The sequence below is a fragment of the Chaetodon auriga genome, chromosome 19 (assembly GCF_051107435.1).
Source record: "Chaetodon auriga isolate fChaAug3 chromosome 19, fChaAug3.hap1, whole genome shotgun sequence".
In the NCBI taxonomy this organism is placed as follows: Eukaryota; Metazoa; Chordata; class Actinopteri; order Chaetodontiformes; family Chaetodontidae; genus Chaetodon; species Chaetodon auriga.
In genome coordinates this window covers 4,711,586-4,724,161 of record NC_135092.1, presented here as the reverse complement: position 1 = coordinate 4,724,161, position 12,576 = coordinate 4,711,586, and the positions used below count along the sequence as shown (strand labels likewise).

The 12,576-nt window shown below is 40.1% G+C and overlaps 1 protein-coding gene across 1 annotated transcript in view; it reads right to left on the bottom strand.

The window, feature by feature from the left end:
• Positions 1-10,091, bottom strand: part of LOC143338355 (uncharacterized) — a 56,840-nt gene extending 46,749 nt beyond the window's left edge. Inside the window, exons 1-2 of the mRNA XM_076758708.1 lie at positions 10,083-10,091; positions 9,772-9,840 (exon numbers count right to left, since the gene is read on the bottom strand). Of these exons, the coding sequence (XP_076614823.1) occupies positions 9,772-9,840; positions 10,083-10,091 (78 nt within the window). The remainder of the gene's footprint in view (positions 1-9,771; positions 9,841-10,082) is intronic.
• Between the last annotated feature and the right edge of the window lie 2,485 nt (positions 10,092-12,576).

The following is a 12,576-nucleotide window of genomic DNA, read 5'->3' as shown; positions in this document are numbered from 1 at the left end:
GATGAAAACACTTTCTATGAATAAAAATGGGTGACTTTAGAGGGCTCTGACAGCTGACCTATGTTGTCGTACAAAGACGTGGAATTGACATACTGGATGGTTCTACAGTCCACCATTTGCAGACAATGGCAATGCCATCGTACAATCCTCATTCCAAAAAAGTTGTGACGCTGTGTAAAAACCTAAATAAAAACAGAAAACAATCACCTGCAAACGATTGTGTTTAGCAACAATACCCAATCATGATACTATCACCTGTTACTTAGGAACCTGTTTACCTGTGGAACAGGTGTTTTTGGAGCATTCCACAACTTTCCCAGTATGTCGTCCCAACTTGTTTGAAACGTGTTGCTGCATCAAATTCAGAATAAGCAGATATTTACAAAAATCAATGAAGTTGATGAGGTCAGACATTAAATATATTGTCTTTGTACTGTTTTCAGTTGAGTACATGGCAGAAAGGATTAGCGAGTTATCAGCGTTTCAATCCAGGTCGTAGTTGTCAGTTTCCAAAGTGTAACCATTGTTCACGTCAATGCCAAAGTTAGAATTATGACTGGTGGACTCTAGTGGAAAGCTAAGATAACCAGGAACCAAACTTTAATGGGTATAGTGCTAAAATGACTATGCACAGTACTTTCGGCGTTCACATGACTAACTATGACATCATACAAGTTGTGAGTTGTCCAACAGTGTTCATTAATCTATCTGCTATGAAATCAGGTCTACAGCAATGTGTCATATGTTAGGCTTAATTAGCTGTAGAAGCTCACACCATGATGTAAAAATTTCGACAATTCTCCAGCTCTAATGTATACAAAAAGACGGCGTGTGCATGCAGAGAGACGGGCAGTGGAGGAGAAAGACGGGCAGCTGATGAAGACTTTCACTTTCTAATCTCTTCGCTCACTTCCATAACTAGAACATCGACAAAAACAACAACAACATCTACTCTCCGAGCACTGCGGCTCCCACCCAGCACCCACCCAGCCTGCACCCACTCGGCCCTTCGACGAGGCTTAATGAGTAATAAGCACTGGGTGACCACAGTCTTGGAGTCAAGCCAACTTTCCCAGATGCCAAATTGAAGCCTGGAGGTACTGCATAATGCAAAACAACACTCATTAAAACTTGGAGGAAAAAAACAAGGAGCTATAAAATGCAAAAATGCACTAAGATGCATTTCAGGAGAAGCTCGGTGGCAGTTTTTAAATGACTGAGATGAATAATTAGGACTCTCAGGCATCCATTAGCAGGAGAAATTACAAGATGTAGAAAATGGGCTCCAAAACACACTCATGACCCTAAAATCTAAACCGTTTGGCCTGAACATTATGTTAAGGTGGGGAATGTGAGCTTTGGAAAGGCTGATGAAATGGGATGAAAGGCTTTCAGTGCAGACACATACTGAGAAGCATTCTGATGAGTTCAGTGAGATAATGCAGCTGAAGACAGGAATAAGTGTCTGTCTTCTGGGAAAGAGAATTTGGTGTGTGATACAATAAAGAAAATGTGTTCAATTTTACGGTGTCGTCTGCATTATAATGCAAGTATATGTATTATTTATATGTTCCTTATCAAAACCGCATGTCACAAAATCATGTCTTGAAGCATAACACGTTTGTTGAATCTTTTTGATAAAACAGTAAAGATGAGGAGTGCTTTTGTTTGTACAGCGGTCATATTTCTGTGCCTTTTAATAACCAGAAAACTCTGTTATATACACAGCTCATCACCACCAAAACTGTGTTGAGTGCACAAGTCATTGACCACAATATTTCCTCGAAGCAGAGAGCCCAGGTGAATCATGGGTATTTTGGGAAGCATGATCTTTTGGCCTGATGACTTAAATTCAGATCACCTGTAAGTGTTATATAAAGCACCATAAATCTGTAAAGTTCAATGCATTCCTGAAGTTATTTCATGCAGACGTGCTCCTGCTTCTGATTTAGAAAAGTACATATTGTAAATCAACAACAGCTTTTTTTTTTTTTTTTTTTTTTTGAGCGTTACTGTTCTCTCATGCTTTTTTCCCCTCCACCTTCATATAAGTGGAACGTTTTAAAACATTGTGTTCTTCCAGTACGTTAAAGATTGCATCTGGCCTCTAATTAATCAGTTAAATCTACAATGTAAAGTCATTTAGGGTTAAAATCATTTTTGAAACTTTCACTCCACTATGATTAGTGCAGTCGATGCGGCATCACTATGACAGAAGGAATTTGTATATTCAGAGCTGATCAACTATAAATCCCTGGAACCCATTTCTGAACTGCTGATGAATTGGAGGTCATACTTTAATTCATTTTGCTCACACTCTTCATCTTCCTCAAAAAACACCTGTAATGATTATGGTACACCATGTGATCAAAGCCGACAGAGAGTCTGCTTAAACCCACTTAGACCTAAACCCAGTTGCAATACAAAACAACTCTTTAGGACCTCTAAAGCGTGACAAGTGGTCATCTGTGAGATCTACCTCTGGTCTTATTTACCCTCCACTTCTCCCTGAGATCACATGCCAATCAAACTTGTGGGTGGGGCTGCACTGTTCTCTCTCAGGATGATCTATTATTGCCGTCTTAGCTTCTGCAGATAGCACTCCATTCTTTCTCTGCTCAGCTATAGTGTCCATCACTCATCACCCTCACTACCCACCTCTTGTTGTAAACTGTAAATTCTGCACTGCAGAAGAGGTCTGCATGGACACACAGGTGAGTGGCCCAAGGCTCTTTCGACTTATGACACTTGACAGAAAGTGTACAGAGGATACACCATGCAATCAACCAAAGCTGACAATCTAGATCTACATCTAGATCACACTGTGAGATATGTCCACATTCTGCTAATTTATAGTTTTGGTGACTGATGATGATACGATTCACCAGACATTTACACCTCTTTGACAGAGGCTGGGATTTTATTGGACTCATACAACTCATCTCACAGTGTGTCATGCAATGCACCTTAAAGAATGCTGTTATCCCATAACAGCATATAGCATATAGGGGCCTTGTAAAAACAGTAATGTGTAGGTCTATCTGTGAAACCTCTTTACAGGCTGGGTATGTCTGTGAGCTGTGAACAGCTCAACAAAGGAAAACTACTTCTAGGCAATCAAAAGACATTACATCATAGCAATGCAAATTCCTGCAAGACAAATATCAGAGAAAGGTGAGGTTCTACTATGGGAGGGCGGTTTATCAGATTAGGTAACGACATACCAACATCCTCCCTCCATGCCTGTATTAAAAACTGATCTATCAAACACACAACACCACACCAATATGGCCAAGACAAACACCACAGTATTTAACAAGGTGTCATTTACAGGGTGAGTCGACCATGTTAACACACACGCGCACACGAGTGGAAATGTTCATAAGAATGTGATGTTACCATTCCAAACAATTTTGCGTGAGTGTTAGCCTACCATTCCAGGCTCACACCCACATTGCTAACATACCTGCCATCTCCATCTACATGCCTACTTTCCCATAATTCACTGTTGCACTTTGTGACATTATGGCACACTCAGTCAGAATTGTACATGCTTGTCACGTTTGGCCAAAGATAAAAACAGGATGTGCAACGGCAGTTTTTAGGATGGCTTCACATTGATGTCAGTTTAGCGACAGGAATCTCTCTGGCTAAAAATTTAGCATTCATAGCAAACTCTGCTAAAAATGTGGCATTTGCTGTGTTACTGTGTGCAATCTCCGTGTTAACGCATTCATTGTGTTCAGTCATTGCAATTTCCGGCTAACAATTTCATTCATTATGTATCGGGCCACTACATAATGATAGCAACCTACATATGCCAACAATTTACCAGACACTGTGAAAGCAAGCTGGATGCTAACACTTAAGCATGCACTGTGTTGCTTTAGATTTTCTCTAATATCAACTTAGCATGTTATACAACCGAGGCTACTTCATGCAAAATAAGATTATTATCTAAATATATTTTGTCATATTTCTACACACATTGATCCAAAAAATTGGTATTTTTAAGCAAACGTCTTTATTTAAACGACTGCATGTACCATTAGTGTTAATTTACAGTCGCTAGTGCTAAATGTATTCAATTACATATTTGGCAGCAAGCTGACAATCAGCTATAAACTTCAAACTGACACTGACAATTGTCCCTGTACAAAATAAAATAGTAGACTAATGTCGTAACGCAGAGCACAGTAATGACTAATGAACTGCACAAAGAGGCTTTCTTGAGATTTATGGGAACTTTCTCCTGCTATACATGAATTAATGATTGATGAGCGCTGGATGCCTCCTCGGGGTGTTTCTCATACCAGAGAACTTGACATTTGTATTATGATAGAAATGAATGCTGCACACAATTGACGGCTTGTTCAGTAAGACTTCGGGGTGGCAGACGCTAAATACTGCTTTACAGAGCCAGGCTCATGTCCCGCCTGAAGTCTTCCAAACGAGACCTCGAACAACGGGCATAGGTCTAACGGTTTTGTCGGTACAGGTATGTCTCAATCAGGACACGTGTGGTCACTACTACAACATGAAAGGACTGAAGGTAAACACAGACATACTTTTCTCCTCTTCAACCGCCTTGACAGATAGGCAACACCCTGAATGAAACATCACACAGCTATGGAAGTACACTGCAGCATTACAATACACATCTTTGTGTCATTGTGAGAAAATTTCATTCACCTGCAGACAATTTTGAGCCCTTGAAGTAACAACAGCTCACTCTGGATTATAGTTTAGATCAACAGATCAGACGAAGCATTCATAAAGAACATGTGTGAAAAATATTCTAATTTTTACAAGCGATCAAGGACTGACACTGAATATACAAAGGTTCAGTGTGCACAGATTCCGATGTGCTTAAGCGATATTTACCGAATGTTTGAGGATCTTCAGTGTTTAGAGAGAAAACGCATAAAGACAATACACAACTTAAACAAACAAGCAGTGTCTCCATGAAGTATCAGCCTTGTTTCCAAAAAGCCACAAAATATAGAAGTTTGTGTTTACAAGTATGTGTATGTCTGTCTGAACATATATATATATCCTGTATATTTCAGCCTATGTGTGTGTATGTGAACATCACTGTACATCACCTCATTGATGAGGTGGAGGGGCAAGTCACAACCTTTCACCACAGTTTTGACATCAAATGTGTACAGTACGTGTGTGTGTGTGTGTGTGTGTGTGTGTGTGTGTGTGTTAAAGCCAAGCCGGAGATCATCATGCTACTTTGATGACATAGCTAAATGCTGAGGTAATGCAGGTTTCGGTGTACACACACACACACACACACACTCACACACACACATTCCACTTCTGGGGACATTACATAGACATACAGTACATTCATTATACTAACCCTAACCACTTGCCTAATCCTACACTTAACCTTAACCCAAGTGATCACTCTAAAAGTTGATGATTTATATTATGGGGTCCAGCATTTTGGTCCCCGCAAAGTTGTCGGACCTGACAACATGAGTGCTGCTATTGGGACCCCAAATTATAGAAAAACATGCCCACACACTTGGTGAAACAGCACACTATAGACAAAACAGAGAGAGACTCAGAGTGTTATTGTGATTGACTGGAATGTTCCCGGCTGGTTAGTGAGCTAGCTTGCCAGCTACAGTAAATTAGTTCACCAATTAGCCCTGCAAGTAGTCATGATGGCACGAAGCACCCAGAAATGCATGTTTTCTACAAGTATTTTAATATGAAAAGCACTGCCTTATTAACAGAAACTGTATTTTGTTGTAACAAAATATAGCCCTTTGAATACGAGGGAAATACCCCATCCATCGTCATGCACTATCATTTACTTACACTTTCAATATGCCCCTATTGGAAAGAATGTGTACGGGAGAGGGAGAGAGAGAGAGACAGACAGAGTGGGGTGGGTGTGTTCTGGGCAAGACTGTGAGAGAGAACAGTGTGTTTTCTTGTTGGTCTGGTTGGTTAACTGGGCTGGAGTCAAGAGAAAGAATGTAGTCCCATTAAAACACATTAAAGAGAGAGAGAGAGAGAAGCGGGACATAATAGATATACATTGTAGACGACCCACTGTCATAATATACAGATCTGGTGTTCACAAAGTCATCTCCTCGTGAAGATGAAGTTGAAAGTGGTGTGGAGAAATGACAGAAAATAGGGAAGTAATCAGGGGGGGAAGTGAAAGAGAAAGAGAAGTATGAGGAAATACAGGGAAAAATCTATGAGAGGAGCAAAAAAAGAATAAGGAAGAGACAGGAATATGTGGTCATCAGAAGGTCACATGCTGCAGAGCACACAACAATAAGCAAAAATACTCCGATTAAAGCCTGCCTGTGCAGGTTCAATGACTGTGCAAGTACTGTCAGGTGAAAACCATGAGAACAAGAGAGAGAGAGAGAGAGAAAGAGCTCATGAAGCAGATCTCAAAGAAGAGGCTTGGACTTACAGGAAATCAGAAAATCAGCTTCGCATTCAAATAAAATCAACAATATTATTTAAAAAATGACAATGCCTAAAAAATACAAAAAGCAAGAGATAATAATAATAATAATGATAACAACAACAACAACAACAACAACCATATGCTCAACATAATAATCAACAGTCAGACCTCCTGGTCACAGAATCACAGAAAATTAGCAGAGAAAAATAAGATGATTGGAAAGAAAGTCAAAGATGGACGAGTAAAAGAGAAAAAGGCGCAACAGAAGAGAGAAAATATGGTGAAGAAGAGCGGGAAAAGTGACAGAAAGAGAAGGAGAAAGTGTGAAAGAAAGGGCGATGATGGACTGTCAGATAAAGAGGAGGAATGCAGAAAGAGGAGAGCTGTAGGCAGACAGTCAGCGATGCTAACACCTCATAGGTTGGGTTTTCAGCATTCCTCTGTCTGGAAAACACTTACACATGCATAACTGACTGCTTTGACCGCTGTTGTCAGTGAGACAGCAGCATCACAACAGTGTCCTACCTGCAGCATGCAGTTTTGTTTTGTTTTTTTACAGTATTTGAAGCAGACTCAGAGGGTGAGCAGTGCTGTCCCTGCTAACGCTACAACATGAAGCTAGCATTTTCTAATTCATGTTTTGGAGAGCATTAAAACAAAACTTTGTTTTCAGAGGTTGAAGCAAAAGTTAAGGGTGTGCTGAGGGCCAAAACATACATTTTCAAATGCATCTGCCTCAGGTTACCCTATACAATGGCAGATAGCATCACTGCTCTAGAATCTAGCTGTCAGGCTACCACAATAATAATAATAATAATAATACTAACAGTACTAATATCTTGCCACATAGTTGTTTTGGATAATGCTGACTGATGACCCACCATGAAAACAGAACATTATCACATTGTTTGTGCCCATTTCATGAATTTAAGTCCAATGTTCAGTCTCCCTTTAGCTCTCGTTTGGCCTCCACCAACTCCTCCTCTGCTCTGTAGAGTGTTGCTGGTAAATCTTGAGTGACGCTTTCTCGTTAATGATTTGCTTCATTACTAATACAAAAAAAAATGGTTAATGGAGCAATAACAACAGCGTCATCATGTGCTTGACTTCACCATCAGAATGTGAACACACCATTTATAGCATAAAGTGATAAATGTGTCTCAACGGAGGTCACAGCTGTGTGACTGACTTGACCGCCAAATCTAAAATCTAACAATCAAATCTGTTCAAATCTTAACGAGACACCACACGGAGAGACACAGCTACAGGAAGAACACCTCCATAATATTTGCTGGAGGAGGCAAACTGTGGCCATCACTGAACAATTACCCAACTTGCTGTGATGGCTGAAGGCTAATGACTGAATGACTGACGCTGTGGCTCCATGTGAGCTGGTGTAAGACACATTACCACCCTCCACCCATTTGAAATAAAGATAATGTCTCCTTTCTGCAGCTTCCTTATCGGAACACAGTGCAGAGTACAGCCACGCTTGCCCTTTGGCTGAGCTCAGAGAAGCACTTTGAAAAAACAAAAAACAACATATTTCATCATTGCGGGAAGCGGGAGTTTCATTGTCAGTGCTGTTTCGATTGCTACAAGTTTGGTCATGCACAGACGTTTTGTTTCAACAAGATGTAGGTTAAACCTTAAATAATGAGTGGAAACAACGACGGAAACAACTCACTAACAACAACAAAACAATGTCATATTTCTAAGGTGCTTTATGGCAAGTTATTTGAGTTTTATGGGAGTTTTTTCTGCTACAGGATAGCCAAAATATTCCTGTGATGTTCTTATAGTGACAAATTTGTTGAACCGCTCCACGTGGCCGAAAGAATGTGGACAGCCTAACATAACTGAGAGTTGAACATGCCACTCCAAAAGCCTGCACATGTATATGTTGTGATAGGCCAGCAGCCTCCATTCTAGTGGAGATGTTCCAGTTCATCCCAGATGTGTTGGATGGGACCGAGGTCGGGAATCTGCGTCTTCCACACCAAACAAGGAATACCATTTCTCTTCACTGAGGGCTGTAGCATTGATATTTCCCTTCCTTGGAACTAAGGGGCCAAAACCATGAGCAGACCCTGACCCCATAGGTACACAACCGTTGACTATCTGCACGTTTGCCACACAGTTAGTTTACAATGACTTTGTTATGTCCTATAGCACTTAAAACTATATTCCTCTTTGGACAGTTTATTGGAAGTACTCAGCAGTAACATGAACACTGGCTTTATTCAACTTTGGGTTATGATAAAATACTTAATATCCCAATTTGACACTTAAAATGTGATTACATGTTTTTTTATGTTTGGCACAATTGTCAGTTTTTACTTTGTTTTTAAGTCGTCAGTTTGGTATCATCCCAGACTGGAAGGTACTTTAAGGATTAACAGTATGCCTGAGTCACTCAGTATATTCATAATGACTTCAAGTTAATAGTTATACAAAGAACATCCTATAATAGTCCTTAGTGACTTTCAGTGGGGTTAGAATTTAGATAATTTATGTCAATTAAAAATAAATTGCACAAAATTGTCCTTATAATTTCCTCGATTGAAACAATCCAAGGTTGAGGAATCTGTTTTTTGTTACAAGCAGACATCACTTTAAGAGATCATACATGAAGCAGGTTATGAACTACCAACTAATTCTGACTTTATTTAACTGAATTGTATCACTAATTGTTTCTGGCTGCATATAATGTTCCTATGGGACGCTTAAGTTGCCTGTGTGTTACTAGTGATATTTATCATACTTAATCACTTTTAAAGCTCCATTTTTTTTCTAACATTTAATGATACTTTCTGCATTGGCTTTATCAAAGCGTATAGATATAATATTAATATGCCTTTAAATGCTGTTTAGTACAAAATGCTGAGTTTCTTTACCTTATTTTGTGGTATTGTTCCCATAGAAAGATTTAAAAAAGACTGTGTTTATATACTGATGCTGAATTGATCATTCTTTATGTTTGTTTGGTGAGGTTTCTATTTCCATCAGTCACTCTAAAAGCGAAACCAAACAATATAAAACCCCGTGATGAGACTCTGGCCCTGCTGCACTTTGATCTGAAGGAGTCTCTGTGATTTAACACTGCAGGTGTCTGCTCAGCTGCTGCCCCTCATAAAACATTTCAGCAAAACCAAAGTTACTTTCGGCGACGATCAGATTGACCTCCAGCCCTAAAACAAGGCGCCGCTGTCAGAACAACAGGATTTCTGCCAACAGCGGCCTCGGAGCGAACAAAACGCGCCGCGGCGACGCACAGGTTAAAATCCAACAAGTGTCCACCAGGTAAATCATCAGCGTCTTACCTGCCCACGCTCCCTCTGTGCTGCTTTGCTGCGACTGACAGGCTGCAGACCCGGGCTGACGGGAGTTTGCTTTGTGGGTGGGGCCAAGACTACACCTGCCGCACACCGGAGGCGTGCGTGGGCCTAATGGGCGCGCGCATGACGCTGCTGACGCACGCAGAATAGTTTTCGCTTTACCTGTCTGCCTGCGCCTGATGAACGGGAGGGAAACATGAACTTCTCAGTCCATGAAAGTTTCAAAATGTGCGTGAGTCCCCAAACTCTCTCTCTCTCTCTCTCTCTCTCTCTCTCTCTCTCTCTCTCTCTCTCACCCTTACCATTTTTGGAGATCTTGTGTGCCAGTCTCTCACCAAAATGCAACTATTATAACTATTCCAGGAATGCAGGAATGCTCGCCTCCCTGTTCTCTGTTCAAGTTTTCTATCTCTATACCTGTCTGTCTTTCTGTCTCTGTTATTTCTGTTCTTTTATTATGTATATTTATTTTTCCAAACATTTCTCCTTAATATGTTGGACGTCTAAAGTACTAATGTGGAGTCTGTGTTCAGACTGGCAGCTGATATCAGATTTGTGAACATACCCAGACTATTATCATGTTCAGAAAGCCAAGCAACTAACAAACAAAATGTCTAAAAAAAAATCACAAATTAACAAGAGATATGTGAATAGATGGCATTATCAGTCCACCAGTCAGTCTACACCTACTTTGATCCAGACTGAAACATTTATTGGATAGATGGCAGAGAAATGTTTTGATATTCCTTTTCCCCGGAGGATGAATCTCACTGGATTCAGTGATCATCTTATTTTTCAACTAGATCCACCAGCTGGTTTAAACATTGAGTGAAATATCTTGAATGAATTGTGATCATTTTTTCAATGCTTTTCCTCGAGCAAAATCTAATTTTAGTATTGCAACCACTACTTTGGCCTGTGACCTTAATACCTGCAAAATAAATTACACGATTTTCCCATCAGCCTCAGCTATTATGTATGTTTATATTTGCATATAAAGAAAATGTTAGCATGTTAACACGCTAAAGGAAGATGCATCAAAGCGTCACTGTGCCTAAGAACAGCCTCTCAGAGCTGCCAGCATGGCTGTAGACTCTTGTGACATCAGTGCATGTGTCCCAGGTTGAAGTTATATACTTTTTATCCATCTCTGTCTCTTCCTGGGCACAAGAACCTTACACTATTTCCTGCTTTGCTACTGAACATTAAGACCCCCCTTCAGGCATCCAACAGAAGGAACAATTATATAAAAAAAAACAAGTAAAACACGTTTTTGAATGGAGGAAAAGTTTAGATTAGGCTCATTTTTGTAACCAACAATCTTTTTTTTTTCCTTTTTTTTTTTTGTTGAGAACATATTGAATGTGATACCTGACCACACAAATCTAAACTCTGATCACAACCTTCACGGTGAGGAAAGGCTTTCTGAGCAGTCAGACAGGAGATTTTCCAGCAGTCTGACATGTGATACAGTGTTGAGGTCTGGAGTCTCCTGTTGAGAGGACTGACTGTTGGTTAAACAGCTGCTGGTTGCTACAGGTGTCAGACTGAAGGCAGAGCTGCTTTGTGTTGGGAAACTCTGACAACCACACCTCACATTCCTCTGTGCTGGAGCTGAGAACACACCCATTCATATGGTTATACTATGGACTCAGACACTCATACACACCCACAGATGTAATGGCACTCAATCAATCTGAACTAGAGCTGTTTCTTCCACGGCAATCCGATTCTTTTCAACGGCTCTTTGGTACAAACTCAGTGAGAGCCGTCCTTTTTATCGTTGTGTCCAGATTTCAGAGCCTTCTCAGAGAGACTTCCCAGATGGTTTGTCACACAGAACCATCTGGGAAGTCGTCTTTGTAAACTGTTTGGAAAAGAGCAGGCACTTTTAAAAGATACTTTCTAGATGATTGGATGAATCATCCCTCTACTGCTGTCCATCACAGGGAAATTTCAACCAATTAGATCAACCAATCATACGACATAATACATCAAACTTGGCTCCAGGAAAGGAACGGATCCATAAGATCTGATCTCCCTCCAGTGAGCTGTAATTCCCATCTCTAATCTGAGCTGATAAAGGTGCACCACGTGGCACTTTATCTTTTACAAACCAGTGTACACGCATGCCTGCCAGCTCAATGGGGGTAGATTAGGACAGAGGCTGTACAGCCATAATGTTGTAAAACTGTCAGTGCTTGGAAGGTTCTACAGAAACTGCTGTTTCTTTTTTCAAACTGACCACTTTTAAAATAGAGTCAAACACACATGAATCTAATCAGAACACAACACTTCACTCTGAAATGTGTTTGTCTGTTTCTTCACAGTCTACACAGTATGAGGGTTTTGTCCTCCGAAGGTAAACAAAGACTTAAAGATTAATCAAAGTTGCTTATTAAACCAGTTGCTGAATCATTTTCCTTTGATTGACTAATCAATTACTTAAGTAATTATTGCAGCTCTAGTTGACTTCAGCATTTGCATGTGAAGCTCAAATAAAAGTAGTGCATGTGTTAGATGCTATTATGTATTTCTTTATGCAAAATACTGAGTTGCTTTATCACATGTATGATATTGTTCTTATTGGAACTTAACAGCAGGCTATGTTTGTATATTGATGCAGAATTTATCATACCTCAAAACACAAGTTATTGCACTTCATTCTTACCCTCCTTTAATAGCATTGATCTAATTTCAGTGATTTAATGGTTGCCTAATTTTTTATGTTGCAGCTGGTAGAGGTGGGGCTAACATTTCATTGTTGGTTGACCAATAAAAAGACATCAT